The sequence below is a fragment of the Triturus cristatus genome, chromosome 3_2 (genome assembly GCF_964204655.1).
Source record: "Triturus cristatus chromosome 3_2, aTriCri1.1, whole genome shotgun sequence".
Classification (NCBI taxonomy): domain Eukaryota; kingdom Metazoa; phylum Chordata; class Amphibia; order Caudata; family Salamandridae; genus Triturus; species Triturus cristatus.
The window spans coordinates 832,694,483-832,715,047 of record NC_140584.1 but is presented as its reverse complement, the minus strand read 5'-3'; the positions used below and the strand labels follow the sequence as shown (position 1 = coordinate 832,715,047).

At 43.7% G+C, this 20,565-nt stretch overlaps 1 protein-coding gene across 1 annotated transcript in view; it reads right to left on the bottom strand.

Annotated features, from left to right (window-relative positions):
* The window catches only part of SERPINF1 (serpin family F member 1), a 92,373-nt gene that overhangs the window by 16,820 nt on the left and 54,988 nt on the right, over nucleotides 1-20,565 (bottom strand). The window contains exons 5-6 of the mRNA XM_085649073.1: nucleotides 15,629-15,832; nucleotides 7,103-7,245 (exon numbers count right to left, since the gene is read on the bottom strand). Of these exons, the coding sequence (XP_085505199.1) occupies nucleotides 7,103-7,245; nucleotides 15,629-15,832 (347 nt within the window). The remainder of the gene's footprint in view (nucleotides 1-7,102; nucleotides 7,246-15,628; nucleotides 15,833-20,565) is intronic.

The window sequence follows — 20,565 nt, the reverse complement described above, 5'->3', positions numbered from 1 at the left end:
CAAGCAACACCACTTTACTGGGGTGGGGGGGCGGCGGCCCTCCTGGGCCTTGAGAAATCCCCACAACAGCAGGAGGCGATTGCAGAGAGAACGCAGGCAGAGCGGGCCGACGGAGCGGCGCTCGCCCGGGTCCCTGGCAAACGCCCAGGAGGGGTGGTAAAACGGCAAAACATTGACATGAGACCTCCACACATGGCCCGATACAATGGAGATCCGCCTTCCCCCCACAGTTGACCAAGTAAAGGTTTCAAAACGAGAAGGAGGTGACATTGTGTTGAATACGCCGGGCCCACAAATCTCAGTTCCCGGGGTCAAGGAGGGGGGCGAGCTTCTCACTTAGAACACTGCAATGAGGCCTCTCCATGGTTCTCTCTCCCTGACTCATTTCTGCTAGTACTATACTGGCTCCGTAGAAATTAGCGTCTATATTTGTATTTATACAGAGCTCTGGGGGCGGGAATGGACCTGGGCCAGAAGTCACCACTTCATGTAGCCTTTCGGGTGCTTTGTGGTCTTCTTAATCTATAGTTGTTGTTTTAGTTTAGGGTTATTGTTTTTACTGTGGTGCCGTAAATGCAATGCTTTTGATTGGGGCATTGTGGGGGGGGGGAGGGGTCAAGGTTGGGGGGCCTGCAGAGGGGTTGGTCAGGATAGCTCCTATGTCCCCATGGGGATGATGTATGATTATATTTAAATGGCAGTCAACTGTATGTCATAGAATGTAAGGGGTCTCAACTCCCCTAACAAGCGACAACGTTTGTGGAAATTCCTGGGGGACCATCAGGTATGCTTGGTGGCCTTGCAGGAAACCCATCTTAAAAAGGGAGAAGACCACAGATTGAAACATAAGCACTACCCATTAATCTTCCGCTCTTCTAACGCTACGAAGCAGAACGGGGTAGCCCTTTTTTTTCACTCTACGATCCATTTTCAACCCCACAACATCAAATCAGATAAGGCAGGGAGGTTCCTGATGGTCCGAGGGGTGCGGAGGGGATGACCCTGCACCGTAGTGACGCTTTATGCTTCCAACGCTGGGCAGTCGGATTTCTTCCTCACATTTCTCACCACCCTAGCGGGCTTTACTACTAAATTTAGACGCCAAACTTTATTCTAAGATACTGGCCAGCAGATTAGAAGGCATCTTGGCTACTCTCATTCACCCCAACCAGTCGGGATTTATCAAGGGTCTCCAGACTCATGACAACCTCCGCAGAGTATTCCACCTCATCGATGAAGTCCGGAAGAAGCATTTCCCAGTGGCCCTTCTCTCATTAGACGCAGAGAAGGCCTTCGACCGCGTCGATTGGTCCTTCTTATTGAGTACTCTACGCCATTTTGGGTTTAGCAAGGCCTTCTTGGGCATGGTGAAATCTAACTATGGGTCACCGAGTTCTGTGCCCTAGTGAATGGAGTGCCTTCAGACTTTTTTTATCTGTCTAGAGGCACCAGGCAGGGCTGCCCCTTGTACCCCATGCTTTTTGCCCTAAGTTTTGAGCCATTCACGGCAAGGATAAGGTCCAACCTGGGGATTAGTGGCATCACCTTTGGCTCAGACGAACACAAAATCTCACTCTTTGCGCACGATGTCCTATTACCTATTACTAACCCCAGTGTTTCCCTTCCGGCTGTGCAGACCAAGCTTACCCACTTCGAGCAAGTGTCGGGATTCAAGGTCAACCTCTCTAAGTCTTTCTTACTTAACTTGACAATGTCCCAGGAAATGCAGAGAGACATCGAGGGCGCTTACCCCTTTCGGTGGGCATGCAAAGAAATCACATATCTGGGCATTAATGTCGCCCCCAAATTAGCAAACCTCTAAGGCTAAATCCCCCCCTCTGCTGCAACAACTTAAGGCCGACTTTTAAAAGTGGAGCTCTGTCTACATAACATGGATAGGTTGCATACATGCTAATAAAATAAATGCTTTACCCCACCTTCTGTACCTCTTCCACGGCCTCCCCATCACATAAGACAAGGAGCTATTCACAGAGCTCCAGCAGATTTATTTGGCAGGGCCAGAGGGCACACCTTTCCAACGACTCTTGATGAGGTCACGCCTGGAGGGTGGTCTGTCCCTCCCCGATTATCTTTTGTACTACAGAGCTGCGCAGCTATGGGTCCTGGGGGAATGGTCCCTTAAGGCCTCAGACAAAATCTGGCTGCACATGGATAGGCAGATAGCAGGTAGAGCTATCTGGGACCTGCCCTGGAAGCCGAAATCTGACAGGCCGAACAATACCTATCTGAGTATTCCTACAGCTGCTACCCTGAAAGTATGGGATAGTGTAACTAGAACACTGCAGTTGACGACATTCCCACCCCCCTATACCCCTATTCACTTCAATCCCGCTTTCTCGCCGGCAGTCATTGATGGTCCCTTTGATAAATGGAGGTAGGGTGCCTTATGATATCTGACCTCGTCCAGTCGGAAGAGATACGTTCCTTCGAGGTTTGCGCTACCCTCTTCAAACTACCTCCCACAGAAGAATACCACTATTTCCAATTAAAACACTGTGTACAGCAACCCCAGGTGCGTCAAGCAGCTACCAGGGATCTGCTCCCTATAGAGAGGTTCATCCAAACCGGTATCGCGACTACAGGGTGCATTTCCTTTCTGTACTCCCTCCTTCTCACACTCGGCCCGCAGCAGGCTCCGTGCCACAGGAGGTTCTGGGATGACATGCTACATGCTCCCATATCAGAGAAACAATTGGGGTCCCTTTACAAGAATATCACTAAATACAATTAGTCCATGTTTTTAAGGGAAGCCCCATTATAAAATGATGTATGAATCGTATCTCCACCCCCAGAAACTGCACTCCATCTTTCCAGACACTTCTGACAGATGCTGGCGGGGATGTGGGCTCCTGGGACACTTTCGTCACATTTGGTGGGATTGCCCCTCTATTCAACCCTTCTGGAAGGAGATCCTCTCCCAAATTAAGAAAATTCTGGGGTACCCGATCCCGACTTCCCTAGAACACACACTCCTAGGTATACGAGACCCCAGCCTAGAACGCCAAACGCAAGTAGATCGCTCGATTATGTGGCTGTGCTTGGGGCTGGCCAAAATGGCCATAGCAGCTGCCTGGAAAAAATCTGAAGCCCCCTCTCTTGCCCAATGGCATGCCCGTTTGTGGCGGTCCCTGGCCCTCGAGCGGATGACGGACATCGTTGAAGACTTCCATAAGAGCTTTGACTATGATTGGAGTCCCTTGGTGAGCTACCTGTCAGAGAGATTATCACGGTTTGCCTGTGGGCCTAGAATGCGTGCCCTCCATCTCTTTCTGACATAATAGACTAGGCCCCGCTTAGGGCCCTTGGGGCGGCGGGGGGCGTCAGATGGCACCTGCCCCTCGCTCTCCTCGCCCACATCACAATTAAGCACATATGACACCACGGAAATGTTTGGTTATTTTAAATCATGTTTAATTCGTTAGCTCACATTGATAGTGAAGAAGCAATATGAGACATGTAATGTGTACCAGTAAGACATAATATTATTGGATCTCTCTGCTATTAGTTAAGACCTCCAGTCATGTGAGGAACTTGTGATCGAACTGTGTATTGTCTTTAGCTCATTGTTAATCTTGGCTTGCGAATCGAGTTTGGATGAGCTGCAAATGTTGTATACTCTTGCAAACTCAATAAAAAGATTTTGACCAAAAAAAATCCAAATCTGGATAATAAAGATCCCAATAACTATCGGCCCATTTCTAGACTTCCCCCTCCCTGACAAAATGGTTGAGAAGGCTTTGAATACAGAAATTACAGCCTTCATTGAGACTCACTCACACCTTGATCCCATCCAGCTCGGCTTTAAAAGCCACCACAGTACCGAACTTGCTCTGATCACAGCATCAGAACAGGTTAGGCAGACCGTCAATGCCGGAGGCAATGCTGAATTAGTGCTTTTAGACCTCTCCGCAGCGTTCGATTCGGTCAGTCACAGCACGCTACTAGACAGTCTTGCCTCAACTGAAATCTTTTCTTACCAATTGAGAACAAATTGTGACTTTGACAGATTTTAACTCGCCAACGTTTACACTCTCTTGCAGCGTTCCCCAGGGCTCTTCTTTGAGCCCTACCCTTGGAATATTTATGTTGCCCCACTGGCAAAATTGATTCAGTCTTTTGGGTTCTCTGTAGTGTCCTATGCCAATGACTCCTAAATTGGTATTTCTGTGGCCAGCGACCCCACTGACACTGCCATGCGTTTCCATAACTGCTTGCTTCAGGTCGGGAATTGGATGGCTTTAAATTGTTTAAAGCTCAACTCCAATAAGGTCCTTTAGGTCTCCAACGTGGTGGCCGCAGGAACTTGCCTCTCTTCCTACACCCATAACCAAGGTGATTTTGATAGTAAACTCTCCTTTCAGGGCCACATTAAACACCATTACTTCCTCTTCTTTCTTCACTCTAAAACTTCTTAGAAAGATCTTCCTTTTTATTCCTCATAATTTGCAAAGAATTGTGACCTCAACCCTCGTACTATCAAAGGTTGACTATTGTAAAGCCTTATTCATCAATATCAGGAAAATGTGTATGACCAAAATCCAGATTGTACAAAATGCAGCTGCCTGCTTGCTTCTGGGAATTCCTAAGCACAAATCTGCTTCTTCTGTGCTTAGTCGCCTGCACTGGCTCCCACTCAGGAAGCGCATTAATTTCAAAGCTTTGTGCATCGCCTTTAAGGCACTCCATGGCATAGGCCTGGAGTACCTTAAGCACAGATGCCAGTGGTATACCCCACCTAGACCACTGCGGTACACTTCAGCACATAATCTTTTAGTGACCAACACAAAAAGGCTGGCTGGGTCGGTGGAAGCTCTATTGTGGGCACAACCAGACTCTCGAATTCCCTTCCACTGGAACTGAAAAGGAAAACTGACCTGTTAGCCTTTAGGAAAGCACTTAAAACCTGGCTTTTTAACCAATAATTTTATCCTCTCCCTCACTGCTGTCTTCCTCTCTGAGTTAGCGCCTAGACTTCCTGGGGTATTAGATGTGCTCTACTAATTTTCATTTCATTTAATTTATTTTCGTTTGGGGAGACAGGGTGTGTGTGTTCGTAAGACTTCTTTGTGCAGCTGAATGAAAAGTACATGTACACATAGTGCTTGTACTTCGCTTACTCTATTAAGGAAATTATTACAACCATAAAGGTAACATCTGAAGTTTAAAACTTGCAATGAGCATGAATGTAGTGGCTCAAATTGCAGACCCATTAATTTAGTTAAAACAATATTATGATCCCAACGGGACTCTCGGGATGATCTTACTTGAGCAACCCTTCCACATTTTTCCAAAGTGTAATATTTTGTCTGTTTTATAAACAGTGCAGACCACAATATTTTAAAACACAACAGATCAAAAGAAATTGTTACTGGCTACACGCTACTATCCAGAAGATTTGAAACAACACTTAACATACAGTCAAATGTGGCAACTTAAACACAGTATTCCTGATAAAACAGCTTTACAAGAACAATGTGACATATTAATATTCCTAAAGAGATGATCCTCAAGTGTAAAAACAAACTGAAGACATGCAGTGGGAAGGATTAATTAGGCATGCAAAGACAAACCACTGAGAAAATGTTTTCATGAAATTCTCATTACAAGCTCATAAAATCAAAAGGTACATTTTTAAATATACAGCAAGACAATAATCTGAAAGTGATTAGTGATAGTCTATCAAAAGAAGAATGAATTTGTGGACGTTTAAGAAACGTTTAAAGACTGCTACGCACAAAACCAGTCCCTAACCATGTCTTAATTGTGCTAATGTCTCTTTTGTACTAAAATAAAAAATAGTCCATCACCTGTACAATAAGAATATTTTGCAAACTGTAAAATTAACAATGTGTTGATGGCATAAAACACACTTGTGATAAATACTACATCAGCATGACCAAAAGAAATATAGAATGTAGGTGGGAGGAATTAGGATTAAAAGGTACGGTTTAAGAATCAATAATCCTATATCACATGACGTTTTGCACAAAGAGGGCACAAGCCATCCTAAATCAGTAGTCAAGTTACAGAATTACTGTCAACATAGATAGTTGAAATGTGAAAGAAAGACTACTTGGGCTAGAAATGTACTGGATGGAATTTTTAGATACAATGAAATTGAAGGGATTAAATGAATCAATACACGTGACAGGTTTTGTACATATTATTAACAGTTACCATGCATTTATTGACAGTCAAAGATTTACTGTAAACTAGAAGAAAGACTAGTCTCCTGTTCATGGAAAATAACATACAATGATAGCGGGAAGAAACGTGCCCAACGCCTTTCTTTTAAAATGGATACTTACATGCAGCACTCATAAGAGAGCAAGGCAAGATGCCCTGAAAACTCCGGTTTGAAATAAGTAAGCAATGTCCATGAAAAAGAAGTAATCAATATTAAAGATCAGTATAATTGATTACTGCTAAATATTTGGATTTTGTTATAGACTTAAGTTTTGTGTACCACCCGAGTAAGGATTTCACCCAAAATGTACATTGTAATACAAACACATAGAAGTCTGCTCTAGAAATAACATTCAAACTGGATTGATTTAAAAAAGAGAGCACAAGTATTGCAAGTAAAAAACTTGAATTGGTTAACTATGACCTCAAGGCTGGTATTTCAAGACAAAGGACCTCAAGGCTTCTATTTCAAGAGAAAGTAAGTTCCTTTCCCAGAGAGAAAGACGCACGATAGTTAGAAGGATGTGCATTGACGTACCACTGAGAAAAGAAAATAGTAATTTTAAACTCTAGAAATATTGGTTTGTGGTCACTTTGTGGCAAGAGATATTATTGTCTCGTTTGCATAATTCTTTAATTCCTGAGGCCATTTTAGTGTTTGAAATAATTCTTCAAATAATGTCATGCCCACCCCAAAAGTCTCATTAAAACCAGTCTTGTGAACCTGTGCTGTTTGAGAAGTATGTCTGGGGAGAGAAGTTAATGTCATGTAAATGAAGCGAGTCACTAGTGAGCAAAGCTAATGTTAAATAAGCAAGATTATTTTTTAGTGTCTGGTGACTGTCTGGCAGATATAAATTTTTGGTGAGTTAACAGTGTTTTTCTTTTAACTCACTTTACAGTTGAAGTCGGAGTCCAAACCATATCTGACGACTCTGCTTTTGGCTGACATCATAGGAACCTTGATTGATGTTTGCTCATCCAGATAGAAGTTCCGCTGGGTGGTATCCTGTGGGTTAAAGTTTGACCCCCACTGGCCTATAATAAATCAAAAAAGAAAGTTGGACATATACACTGGTTGCAGATGGCAGTGGATTAATGTCGGTGACCTTTTTTTTTGTACCCACGTCTTTCTAATTTCCTCCTCACACCTTCCTGGCTTATTGATCTCACCATTGTCTTTTCCAGTTCTCCTATACCTACCATAGCCTCATCCAATCTATGAACTTTACCATAAAATCACATTTCCTTCCTTTTCACTTACACTTACTCCCTTCCCGCAAGTGTCAGATCAGCAACAAAATGTAGACGTGAAAGAGAGTTGTAGTTCAATACCGACATTCCACTGAGCAAACCAACACAGCCGGTGAGCACCACCGTTGAAAGAAGCTGTAAGGAGTATCCCCTACTAGACATTCGACAAAATGAGACTAAAATGTGTATTACTGGCCAAATATGTCCCTGTCTTTTATTTAAAAGGCATAGTTGTCTGGGCTATTTGAAGGAGAACTTGTGAAATGATCTAACACGCTGGCATCAGTTTCAGAAGGTTTTATACCTCTATAATAGAAATACACATATGCTGCTTGCAACATTTTTTGTCCTGTAAAAACACGGTGCCTACACAACAAATAAGTTTTAATATACTGGGGTGCTCAAATCAGTCTAGTGCCCCATTCAAAAGTTTCTCTACAGCAGCCACCACGCTGTTATATTCTCCCTATTAATAATTAGACATAAAGAACGAAATGGTTACTTACAGTAGTAGTTTTGCGGTTTGAAGAGTTATCTGGATTCACATGCTATGCATTACTCCGCCATCTAGTGGTAGGGTCTAGAATGATCTTTTTTCTTTTTTTATTCGCTTTTGGGCATCGTCGACCACCATTTGGTGGTATGCCCATCCCCTGTGTGATGTCAGACGTCGCCCCAGATGTTCCTGTACGTAGTCGCCATCTTTGGATTCTTTTGTCTTCCCTTTCTGGTGTGCTTCCTCTTTGTTCCTGTATTTTCCCCCCAGGTTTGTGTAATCTCACATTTCCGGGCAGGTGGGTAGGTCGCATATGAATCCAGAAAACTCTTCAAGTTGCAAAACTACATCTACTGGTAAGTAACCATTTTGTTTTGCAGCATGAATCCTCTTCTGGATTTACATCCTGTGCATTAGATTACATAGTGGTATACCTTCCCATGGGATGAAATGAGGAAGTGTTTGCAAACAGTAATTGTGGTACTTTTGGCCCACCTGTGCTTTCTTGTTCATTTGGATTTCCTCACAATAATGCTTTGTGAAGGTGTGTGGTGCTGCGCAGATTGCATCCATTGGAACGTTTGCCGGGAAGGCAAGTGTTGCACCCTTTTCTGTGTAGAATTGGCCCTTGGGCACAGTGTTATCCTTGCCTTGGAATAGCAAGTTTGTATTGTTTCTACAATCCATCTTGAAACTGTCCCATTGGTCACTGGGGAGTCCTTGGTTGCTCTTGCGAAGGAGACAAACAACTGGTTTCCCTTATGAAACCCTTTAGTTTCCTTAAGGTGGTATATTAGAGCCCTCCTTACATCCAATGTGTGCAGGGCTTTTTTTGCCTTTGTTTTAGGATCTTTGAAGAAAGCTGGTAGCTGCTGGTAGCTGTATACTTTGGTTAACATGAAATTGGGTTACCACTTTTGGCAGGAACTGTGGGTTAGTTCTGAGAACCACCTCGTCTTTGTGTATTTGCAAGTATGGCTCCTGTATTGTTAGTGCCTGCAGTTCGCTTACTGTGCGTAGCGATGTGATTGCGATTAGAAACGCTGTCTTGAGCGTTAGTGATTTTAGATCTGTCTTGTGCCTAGGTTTGAAGGGATTGGTCTCTAACTGCATTAGCACAGTATTTAAGTTCCAAAATGGTGCTGGAACTGATCTGGGGGAAGCAATTATTTTATCCCCTTCTAGGAATCGTTTCACCACTGGATAGCAGAGGAAGCTGTTACATGATGTACCCCTGATGTAGGCTACTATTGCTGCCAGGCGTACCTTTAAGGATGAATGTGTCAGTCCACTATGTAGCCGATGAGTGTGATGCGTGAACACTATTTCCTGTTTTTTTATTTCTCCATATATCTGTTATTAGCGCACCAGTCAATGTATCTTTTCCATTTTGCTACAAGGCATTTGTGTGTAGTTGCTTTCCTTGCTTCCTTAAGGATTTCCATTTTTCCGGGCAGTAGTTGTAGGTGGCCAAATTCTACATATTCAGGAGCCAAGCTGCTGGGCGGAGTGTTGCTGGCTCTGGGTGGTACACTCTCCTCTCTTGCATGTTAGCAGATCTTGTTCTGCTTGGATTGTCATCATTTGTCCGCTGGACATCTCTAGTAGGTCCGACTACCAAGTTTGTCTGGCCCATTGTGGTGCTATGAGGATGAAGTGCATTCCTGGTTGTCTGGCTTTCTCCATCACCTTCGGTATCAAGGGAATTGGAGTAAAGGCATAGGCAAAACTCCCTGATCAGTTTATTGATAGGGCATTCCCCTCTAACTGGTGGTGTTGAAACTTGGAGGCAAAGTGTTGGCATTTTGTGTTTTTCGCTGTTGCGAACAGGTCTACTTCTTGTCTCCCCCAGACTCTGAACATTTTCTTAAGTGTCTGTTGTTTCAGTTCCCATTTGTGGGATCTGCTTTCTTGTCTGCTTAGTCTGGCTGCTGCCATGGTTTCCTTTCCTGGTGCGTGGACTGTTCGCAGCATGATCTTCCTTGGTATTGCCATATCTCCTGTGCAAGTTTGCTCAGGGTGAATGATTTTGTTCCTCCCTGTTTGTTGAGGTAAAACGTAGTTGTATTGTCGGTTTATATTAATACTTTGACCTGTGATGCATGTCTGGAATGTTTTCATTTCCAAGTAGTCTCAGCGCTTTTGTGCTGTTCCATTTTCCACGCATCTTCAGGTTGCCTGTGTGTGCTCCCCAGCCCTAATGGGATGCATCCGTTATGATGGTCACCGTTGGAGTTGTTGCCTTGAATGGTCTCCCTAATGTCACAGTCTAGGATTTCCACCATTGTGCTTCACTTTGTACCTTTGCCATAAAAACCACTAGATCCTGTGGCGTGTGACCATTTGTTGCAGATTCATTCCTGGAAAGCTTGCATGTGCAGTCTCACATGTGCATTATGCATGATGGCATCATACCCATTAGTTTCATGGCTGTCCTCACTGTCAGAGACTGCCCCTTCTGGTATAGGTGAACTTGCTCTGCCATTGCCTTCACCATCCTCTGGACAGGGTATGCTTGGGCTGTCCTTGAGTTTAGGGTCGCCCGCAGGAGACACTTTTTCCTGTTCTGGTTGTAGTGACGATTTCTTGTGGTTTATGGGGAAATCCGGTCATTCTAAAGTCTTGAATACTGTTTGCATGTCCGTTTGACAGTTTTGTTTTGATTTTGCCTTTACTAGCCAGTCATCTAGGTATGAAATATGTGTATTCCTTTCCTTCTTAGACATGCTGTGACTGCTTCGAGATACTTTGTAAAGTCCCTTGTAGCTAACTTTATCCAGAGTGGTAGGACTCTGAATTGGTAGTGTACTTTCTCTAGTACAAACCGTTAGTATGTCTTGTGATCCTGATTCATGGGTATGTGTAGGTAGGCATCCTACAGGTCTAATGTGGCCATACAATCCCCCTTTTGCAGGAGTGGGATTACTCCTTGAAGTGTTGTCCTTCTGAAATGTTGTGTGTGGATGAATTTGTTTATGAACCTGAGGTCCAAGATTGTGCTTAGGGTGAGGTCTTGTTTTGGGACCAGGTAGTAAGGTGAGTAGTTCCCCTTGTTTTGTTCCCTTAATTGTACCCTTTCAATTAGCTTTTTTTGTACCAGTTCTTTGACCTCTTTCCTGAATTGTATAATTTTGTTCCCTTGATACCTCTTTGGTTTGGGGAAATTGGTGGTGGTTTTCTGAGTAGTTCTATGCAATATCCATGACCTATTATCAGTGGAGATTTTTTTCCCACTCTCGTAGGTAATCTATCCTGCCTCCTACTAATGATTTGTGGAGACCTGCTTTGTTGGGCAAGTCATTTTCGTATCGCCCCTCCACCTTGAGAAGTCTGTCCTCTTCCCCTCCCTCTTGCATGAAAGGGCTGCCTCGCTGAGTGTTGCCATTGTTGGTATGTGGTCTGCTGCGTGGTGTGGCGTGAGTTTCCTTGCGTTTGCTGCTGTCCCAATGTGAAGCCTGTGGGACTTCGGGTTGCTCTTCCACTCTTTCTGAAAGAGCCTGTGCATTGCAGAGTCCCCATCGCCTTGGCTGTTTCTTTGTCCATTTTTATTTGTTGTAAGGTCTCATTGACCATCTGGCCAAATAGTGTGTCCCCAGTAAAGGGCTTCTTAATAATGGAGGCTAGTACTTCAGGTTTAAACCCTGATACTCTCATCTAGGCACGTCTCCTCAATCTTTTGCCTGTGCACATCTGCCTGCTGGCATTGTCAGCTGCATCCAAGGCCGACTTCAAGCATGTGTTAGCAAAGTTTTGGCCTTCTTGCATGACTGCCTTCGCCCTCTTTTTGCTCTTTTTGTATTCCTTGGGTAGATAGTGCATAAGGGACACCATTTCGTCCCATTGCTGGAGGCCATATCTGTTCAGTAGTGCCTTTGAGTTGGCAATCCACCAGTGTTACAGCCTCCCTCTTCATCTTCCTTCCCACCATGTTGAGCCTTTTACTATCCTTTTCTGGTGGTGGCCCTGTAGAGGTGTGGGCATTGTTCCGCTTTCTTGCGTTTGCAACAATGAGGGTGTTAGCAGGGGTGTTCCCCTGTATGTATTTTGGATCCTGTGTCAAAGGGTTGTACTTCTTTTTGACTCGGGAATTCACTGCTTTTGCTGTGGCAGGTTCCCGAAAGGCTTCTTTCCCATGCTCTAAAATTCTGGGCAGCATTGGTAGGTATAAAGTACCTTTGTTTGCAGGCTTTAATGTTTCGAGGAGAAAACAGGAATCTCCCTTCTCTTCCTCCAACTGTACTCCATAAGTTTTTCTTTAGCCCTCTTGATCAGGCAGTTATTCATGGAGAAGACATCTGGCAGGGAATGCCTCAAGGGGTAGTTGTAGATCCCTTCTTCAGGGGAGTCTGTGTCGAGGTCGTTCCATGACTCCTCCTCAAACCATCCTGCTGCTTTAACCTCTTCAGGTTCGTAGAACTCTTTCTCGTGTTCCTCTTCATGGGGCTCGGGTGGTGCTGAAGCCTCCAAGGCCGATTCTGCTCTTAGGCGCCGAGGGCCATCGAAGGTTTAGTCAGGATTCGAAATTCCCTTAAGGAGTTGTCAAACTCCTTTTTTCATTGGAGAGCCCCTGACATTTCTGCCTCGAGTCTTTGCTTCTTCCCTTTCACCTCCTGCGCCTTTTCAGTGTTTTGAGTGTCGGTGAAAGTCTTTTCTTCTGCATCAACGAATCAGTCGTCTCCGAAGGTTTGACTTTTTCCTTCCCACCCTCTCAACTTGATGGGATTGTCCAGCTTTTTGGTGTTTTGCCAGCACCTGTATCCCTTGGTTGGGATCTGTGGGCTTCCTTTACTCTCGAATGACGTTCAGTCGATGTTTTCTTCGATACCGAGGCTGTCTTGTGGGACTTCTTGTCTGAGGATTTAGGATCTGGGCCTTTCAGCGGTTTTGTTACATTATGGATCTTATTTTCAGCATCCCATGCTCATTTCTTTTCCGCCTGCTTATTTTCAGCATCTGTCTCAAGGAGTTCGATGGATGACTCTCTGTGCTGTCTCGACCTCCTCAGCATTGTCGTCATTGCTGGACATTCTAGGTTCTTTAGGCATTTGTGGCTTGTGAGTGCTGGCCATGGTGGTGTAATATTCTAGCCTCTGTCTTCGGTGTACCTTAAAGGTCTTCGGTACGAAAGCAGTACAGGCCTCACAGTTCTTGTCACAGTGGTCCTTCGGGAGACAGAGATTGAAGACCTCGTGGGGAATCTCTCTGCACAAATTTGTGGTGGCAGTTTGGGCAGAATTTAAAGGAGTATTTTCAGTGTCCACTACCTTGCCTCATTCTCCAACCATGTGGTTGAGGCCGGCGGGGTCTCCGGTCAGAGGGGAGAGGTGAGAGGGAAGAGTCCCCTTCTTTCTAGTCACCTTTTCCTTCATGGTCTTCGGCGATTCAAAGGTTTTTCTGTGAAATTTTCGTGTTTTCTCCAAAATCTTTCGGAGCTCTTCCTTTGCTTCCATAACAAACAGCAGAAATAAGAATCTGAAGATGGCAACTACGCACACGAAAATCTGGGGTGCCATCTGATGACACATAGAAGACGGTCATACCACCAAATGGTGGTTGATGACGCTCAAAACAGGGGGGGGGGGGGGGGAAGACAACTCCAGACCCAGCCTCTAGATGGCAGAATAATGCACAGCATGTGAATCCAGAAAAGGATTCATGCTGCAAAATTCCCTGCTGACTTACCCACGAATGACCAAAACATTTTGATGCACCAGTCACTAGTGTGAAAAGAAATTACTAAATCCATTTTTATGTTAAATTTCCACACTGATGACTATTTACTTCTTGAAAATGCTCTAAAAACTGGTTGCTGCCTCCTAAGTCCCGATAAGCATTTAACAGTGCACTCAACCAAAACATGGTTGACATCTTTTTGAAGGTTATTTTTGCTACTGTTTATCTCCAATACAGTGACTTTCAACAGTCATCTATGTACAACTACCTGTAGAACCAAGATTATGTTCTGTAACCATACTGTGTGTGAGCTTGATAACTACATACTATGGTCATGAGCACTGTTCTCTTTAAGATGCGTGCCCACACACCTATGTCACCCCAAGCGCGCAGTGTCATGAGTGAAGCGCACACACACACAGGACCTTTGTAAGGACCGTTCACGCCACAGCTTTTAAAACGCAAGTGGCACGAAAAACTGTAATTTCCTTCTGCTGTAGGCGGAGGTAGAGACCACCCATTAAGAGAACACGAGCGGAAGGCAAGTTCATCAGCAAGTGGCTCCTGCTCTTGCTGCATTTCTTTTGTTAAAAGGGCGCTGCGGCGGGGCAGATTGTGTATAGATTAGATGTTATTTTTTCCCCAGCCATTCATTATCCTAATGTTGCAAAAAGGGTTCATTTGGTTACAAAGCAATTCTTATTAACTCCCAAGCAAGGTGTTACATTTTAAATTCAGAGTTTGTGCCTCTCCAGACCAAGCACTCTTACTTCCTGCCAGTATGGATGATGTCACTCCTAACACCTTGCAGTCCTCTGTCTTATGTAACATTTCCCGTACACTGATTTACATACCTATGATTGATCGTCTCTGTTTAATGTGTGTGCAATGTAAAGTTCTCTGACACCCTACACTGGTATGAGTGGCACTATAAAACAAATTAAATGCATCTGAGAAAGAGTGGTTATGGAGACTAGAGGGGCACTTTTAAAAGGTGGTAATGAGGGAATCCGTGGTAGAAGTGGTCATTGGGGGTGCCAACAAACATTGTCGCACAGGGCGCCACAGCGCAATTGCGTTCCTGGCGCACGCAGCCTCGACTGCAGCGCACAGAGACCTTACTCTGGCACACACATAGGAAACAAATTAGAGGGAACATTAGTCATGAGCGCTTATTATAAGATAAGTTTATACAAAGTGTAAAATCATTGTTGTTATCATTTATTTTGCTTATCAAGTTGTTGCATCCTCTAAAGAATAGACACAATATGTAATACTACAAATAAGTAATTGTCATGCTTTAGGTGTGCAGACTGTATGTTGCTTTTATAGGTACATTGAAAAAATACTTTGTGCCACTCAATAGTGATGTTCATGGTTGGTAATTAATGCCTCCATCCAGTTACCTTTCTATTAAGTTCTTTAAAACAACAACACAGTTTAACTGGCTACAATTCTTTCTAATATTTAGCGCTGGTGTGGTGATTTCCTTAACAAGTCTGCTCATAGTAGTTGGGCTCCATCCAAAAACACTGTGTTACTACTGAAAATGTTTTACTTCGAAAATCAATTGTGTTAAGGGTGTGCCAAACTAGGCCAGTAGTGCAGTTCATACACAGCACAGGTTTACCAAATGAAGCTCTGAAATCAGTTGGCGGCCTCTGAGAGCTTTCGGTGCAGGTACATATAAGAAGAGCGAATTGCAACATGTATGGTTTTAAGGACCTGGTGCTTGACAACCAGTTGCTCATCCAGCACGGATGGAGAATGCCGGAAAATACTCTGTGTTGTACTGAAGACGTCTTAAGTCTTGTCCTCTGAAGAAAACCCGAGTGGCTCAGTCAGCAGATCGAAACCCCTGCTTACTCGATCCGCGTGCCCCCTATCCCTGCTTTCTCTCCCTTCTTTCTCACTTGTCCTCGATAGTTCATTCCTTCACCCTTTGTTTTTATAGGTTCTTATCAATATCTCCCCTCCCTCAATCTGCTAAATATTTACCTTTGAAGTATGCAGCTCCCAAGAGGAGGATGCTGAGTGTCTTGGGGATTTCCTGGAAGAACCTTGTCACTTTGCCCCCTGTATTCTGCTGCACCCAGTTGTTGGCCTCCTGCAGGTCTACGCGAGGGTTGCCAGTCAGAACCCTTGGCTTCGCCCCGTAGAACTTATCTGCCTGGTTCACAACATCCAGTTTCAGACGCAGCCCTGAGAACAAAAAAACAACACCTTTAATTCCAAGGTTACGTCGAACTGCGTCCTCTTTCTTCATTATCACCAAACTCTATGGACAAACGCCTTATATTGCATCCTAAAAACAGTACGCTAAAGATTGCTTTCATGATCCATTTTTTCTTGCTTCTCAGAGCTCTGAAGTATTAGACTGCACGCCTCTTTACTGTTTTAGGTGACCTTGGGGGCCCTTTAGCCCTTGCATGAGCACAGCTCTGGGTCCCTCTGATATACATCCACTATGTAGGAAGCCTCCGTTTTGCTAGTTAGACATCACCTCTTACTCAGCAAGGCAACCCAAAGTACACCTGGCCCCATGAGTGCTCCAATATTGTGTGAGTTAACACCACAATGGCTAAAACTCTTTACCACTGGGTGTGCTATCTGTCATTGCGGTATTACCTCCCATTTCTGGGTTGTGTGATACAAGGTTACATTATTCTGACATAAAACATAGTTTCACACCATGGAACCTTCTAACATCTTTAGAGGATCCACTAAGTTACTCGCCAATGTTTCTGGTATTGGATGTCATGTTTTCTAATCTCAGAATGAAATAAGAGGTCCAGCAGCTCACACAGTTTCACCTTTTGGCACGAGTAAAGTCACAAAACATCTCATATGTGGTCCCATCCCATTAAACCGGCTAGCGGGGGAGACTCAAACACACAGGTCAGGCATGGCTCCATCTGTTCACAGTAACTGAAAGGATGATCCTCTCATACGTATCTCACACAGACCCTGGGGTGCTCTAGTCACCCTTATTCCTCTGTCATGGGAAGGCACACAGGCTCCAACCTCCACCTATATCTGCGGTGCTACAGAATGTGGGTGAGAGTCGCACTAAATGAGAGCCAGATCCAAGAACCCTAGAAATACCTCCTGGTGTATCTGCATTAGGACATCCTGAAAGGAGCCTCACTATCAAGAGAAGCTATCGGCTGGACCCCAGATGGCATTCAGAAACTTCCCACAAATCTGCCATAGCTCAGCCGGTGAGCCCATGTCGATGAGGAACTGGTAACACTTTGGACGGTGCTCTCCTGCACGGTTAGCAATGTAGCCCACTCACATTTCCTCCAACCATTTGTTCTGCAGTGATCTTTTCAGCTTAATCAGCATGTGGAACAAATTCATCTGTGCCTGCCAGGTGCTCATAGAAAAGCGGATGTTCACTATTTACTTAGGAGGAACCCTATAGAACGCTACAGAGAGCTTACCAGCCTTCCCCATATTATACCACACTCCGATCTAATTTTATTACATTATGAGTGAGTAGAGCACCCAGACATGGCTTTTTAATTTGTATTCTTGAATTAGTAACCCTGCATGTATTATGAGAAAAGCAAAACTTTAAGAATAAATTGAAAAAACATAACTAGAAGTGGGCAAATCAGTCATACTGGATTTGACGCTTACTGGGAGCTCTGCCACACAATCTGTTCCACCACTCTTACAAATCACACACCAAGTCACCTCAGGGCAATGGTTGAATCCCAGCACTAATGCAGCAAACCAGTCCTAACACAGATTGATGCTCGTGCAACGAGACATGTTCCTTTTGAGCTCTACCTGAACCTGTTACTCGGACCGATGCTACCACTTCTTTTCTTGCGAATCCAGGAGTTGATGTAGAAGTGCTCAAGTGTACTGAACCGCGCCTTACTTCAACTCTACTGAACTGCACCTTACTTCAACTTACACAACCTGCACCTTCTAAACAGACACCACTCTCTCCCACACCAGGGACATACTACTCTTTCAACTATGCAACTCTTAGTGACATCACCCAGAGAAGACTATCTGCTTAGATACATACAAGAACCCACTTTTGGAGCTTACTCAAGGTACACAATAAGCCAGATGTTTGGTATTCTTCATTGACAGCTACAATAATAAAAAGTTCACCCGGTGTGAATCTACAATAGAGGAATGCTGCAAACCTATTGGTTTGTAGACGTAGGCTGTCTTAACCTCTTTCTGCACCATCATGATTGAAGGCAACTCATTGCAGATGATTATGCTGTTAAAAGGACATGCTCTGCACCATTCTGTTTTTCTTTTTTTTTATAATTTTTTTTTTATTGTCATCAGAAGGGCAAATAACATACAATAAATTAGACAAGAGAGATAAACTCTAACAATTGAGAAAGCAATTACAAAAAACCCATCACATAAGACTTGAACGTATCGTGAGAGGAGAAAAGAAAAAAAAGGAAGAAAAACACACTTCTCCACTACTCATCTTGTTATGGAACTTCCATTGCCAATTGACCCCATATTGCCTCCAGTTTTACCAGAGAACGAACTCCCCTAACATTTCCCTGATGACAGTCCACCAATCGCCTATGGATGGTGGTACCGGGGAGGCCCGAACGATTGCCAGTCGGGCTGAAACTAACAGAATTGAGAGAAGTCGTGTGAGCGCTGGATTGTCTCCCTTGTAATCCATCATTATTTCCAATGCTGTTAACGGAGAGTCTAACCCCAATCTTAAATGAAGCACTTGTACAGTCTTCTGCCAAAAGACACTCAGTTCTGGACAAGTTACAAACATATGCAGTATGTTAGCTGCATATAAGCCGATTTAGGACATTTTGTCTTGTCCCCCCGAGGTACCCTGGAGACCATTTAGCAATTCTTTCGGGCGTATAGTACATCATGCATAAAGTGAAAAATTGTTGAAGTTTCAGGCTAGCTGAATGAACTGAATCGCCAATAGGTCCAAGAGCTTGTTTGAGCGCACCAGGTGTTACACCTACCCCAAAGTCTTGACTCCACCGCATCGCCTATTGTTCACTATCATCCTGTCTATAGTTGTAACAATATTTATACAAATCACTAATTAAAGACTTCGTTTTCCCCCCATACAGACAGTCCCATATCTCGGAGTGAGTTGTTGCAGTCAGAGCCAAGTTTTTTACTAAATAATCCCCAATCTGCAAGTACTTAAAATAAAAGTGGGCTGGAAGCTTATAATAAAATCGTAAACTTTCAAATGTCGCAAGTCCACTTTCATCATATAGATCTCCGAGACATGAGATTGCGTATTTGACCCAAGATTTACCTACATTGCACCATTCTGAAGGCAAAAAACGAATTCTTCGTTTTCGTGTAAAGTAGGATGGATGTCAACAGCTTTTAAGGTGCCCAAGCATCTTGAACCCTCCCAGAGCTGTAGTGATGGAAAGGGGTAAAGGAATGTGAGCCTGTCCCCAAGCATTTCCATCTCTGTCCAGCCACCAATCATCTAAAGGAATTAGGTGCCGGCTGCTCGTCTGATGACCTTCACGTTGTTCCACAATCCAAGGGGGAAGCCATTAGAAAAATTGAAATCTTGAAGTTATTTATCCCCAGCACGTGCAGTCCAAGTGCTACAGGAAGCATAATAATTTGTGCTAAAAAAGCAAGACCTTATGGATGCTACTTTATTAGCATTTATATACTGCACATTCTGCCATTGGTGTTGACTCGGTCAGTCTTTAGCAGACACGTTCAAACCATAATATCATCGCAAGTCACCATTAACCACCAAGGCATGTGTTGTGTTGGTTATTTTCATCTTTAGGCCTCTAAGCACTAAGAGTGGGGTAGGAGAGCAGCAGGAGAAAAGGAAAAGAGGGGCTTGAGAGGAAAGGAGGAGGACACGTTGTAGGGGTCTCCCCTAACTCCGGTATACATTAAGAGCAGCAGCTGGGCTTAGGCATCAGACTGGAAGGCATAGGAGAGAAAATCAATTTTAAAAGATGTCCAAGAAAATGTGTGGTAGCTGATTCTGGCTTTACACCCCGTCGAAGCACCTTTCATGGTAGGACAGAAAATATCCAAATATGTTACAATGACATTAAAATTAACATTCAGATCAGGCAGAGACCGCCAGTGAAAGAGCGTTCTCTCTAACAAATTAGCATTTATATTTATGCAAAAGGTGAAGAAATAGAATATGTGGCCTTTGATATAAGTTTTTTCATTTGCATAAGATTATTAGCACTTCGTGATTGACAAATATCCCAGATAAACGCTGCACGTCCTCCTGACTGCACTCCGTGAACGATTGGCCAGTACGGGGAGAAATTGCAGGCTCTCTTTACACTTGTCTCTAAAATCAAAATGTTAATGAGTTGATCAATAAACTGTACCGAGGAACTTTAATTCACATTTTTTAATTCACATGAAGCAATATTTGCAATCACCCGGATATCACTGATCTTGAAAAGTTCAATAGCTGTTTTCTAACCCAATCTACCAAAAACTGGTCTTACAAGTATTGTCTGAAACACTGTCTGAGCAGACAATGAGAGCATTCATGTTACAGAATTGTAGAATTAGAACATCTGGCTGTAACATTGATGTTTATGCAAGAAAGTAACATTGCTTACCCGCACAGTGCTCAGAGTGGCTCTATTGCCAAAAATAGTGTGTACAATGAGGATAACAGGGTGGAGTTCCATAAACTGTAATCCAAAATCGTGAGCACACAGCTGAAATTCATTTATAAACATGTTTTGCCACCTTACATTTTTAAAAATTAAAATCTACAGAGAAAGAGATTAGAAGGCAAAGTCAGTGTCAATAAAGAAAGAATCCAACCCCGTGTTATGTCAGCTCTTGGTCAAATCAGACACAACAAAAACAAGCATTGGCATAGCCAATAGGTCTCGCCTTTGGGACCTTATAAGTGTTTAGCCATGCACCTTCTGAGCACATAT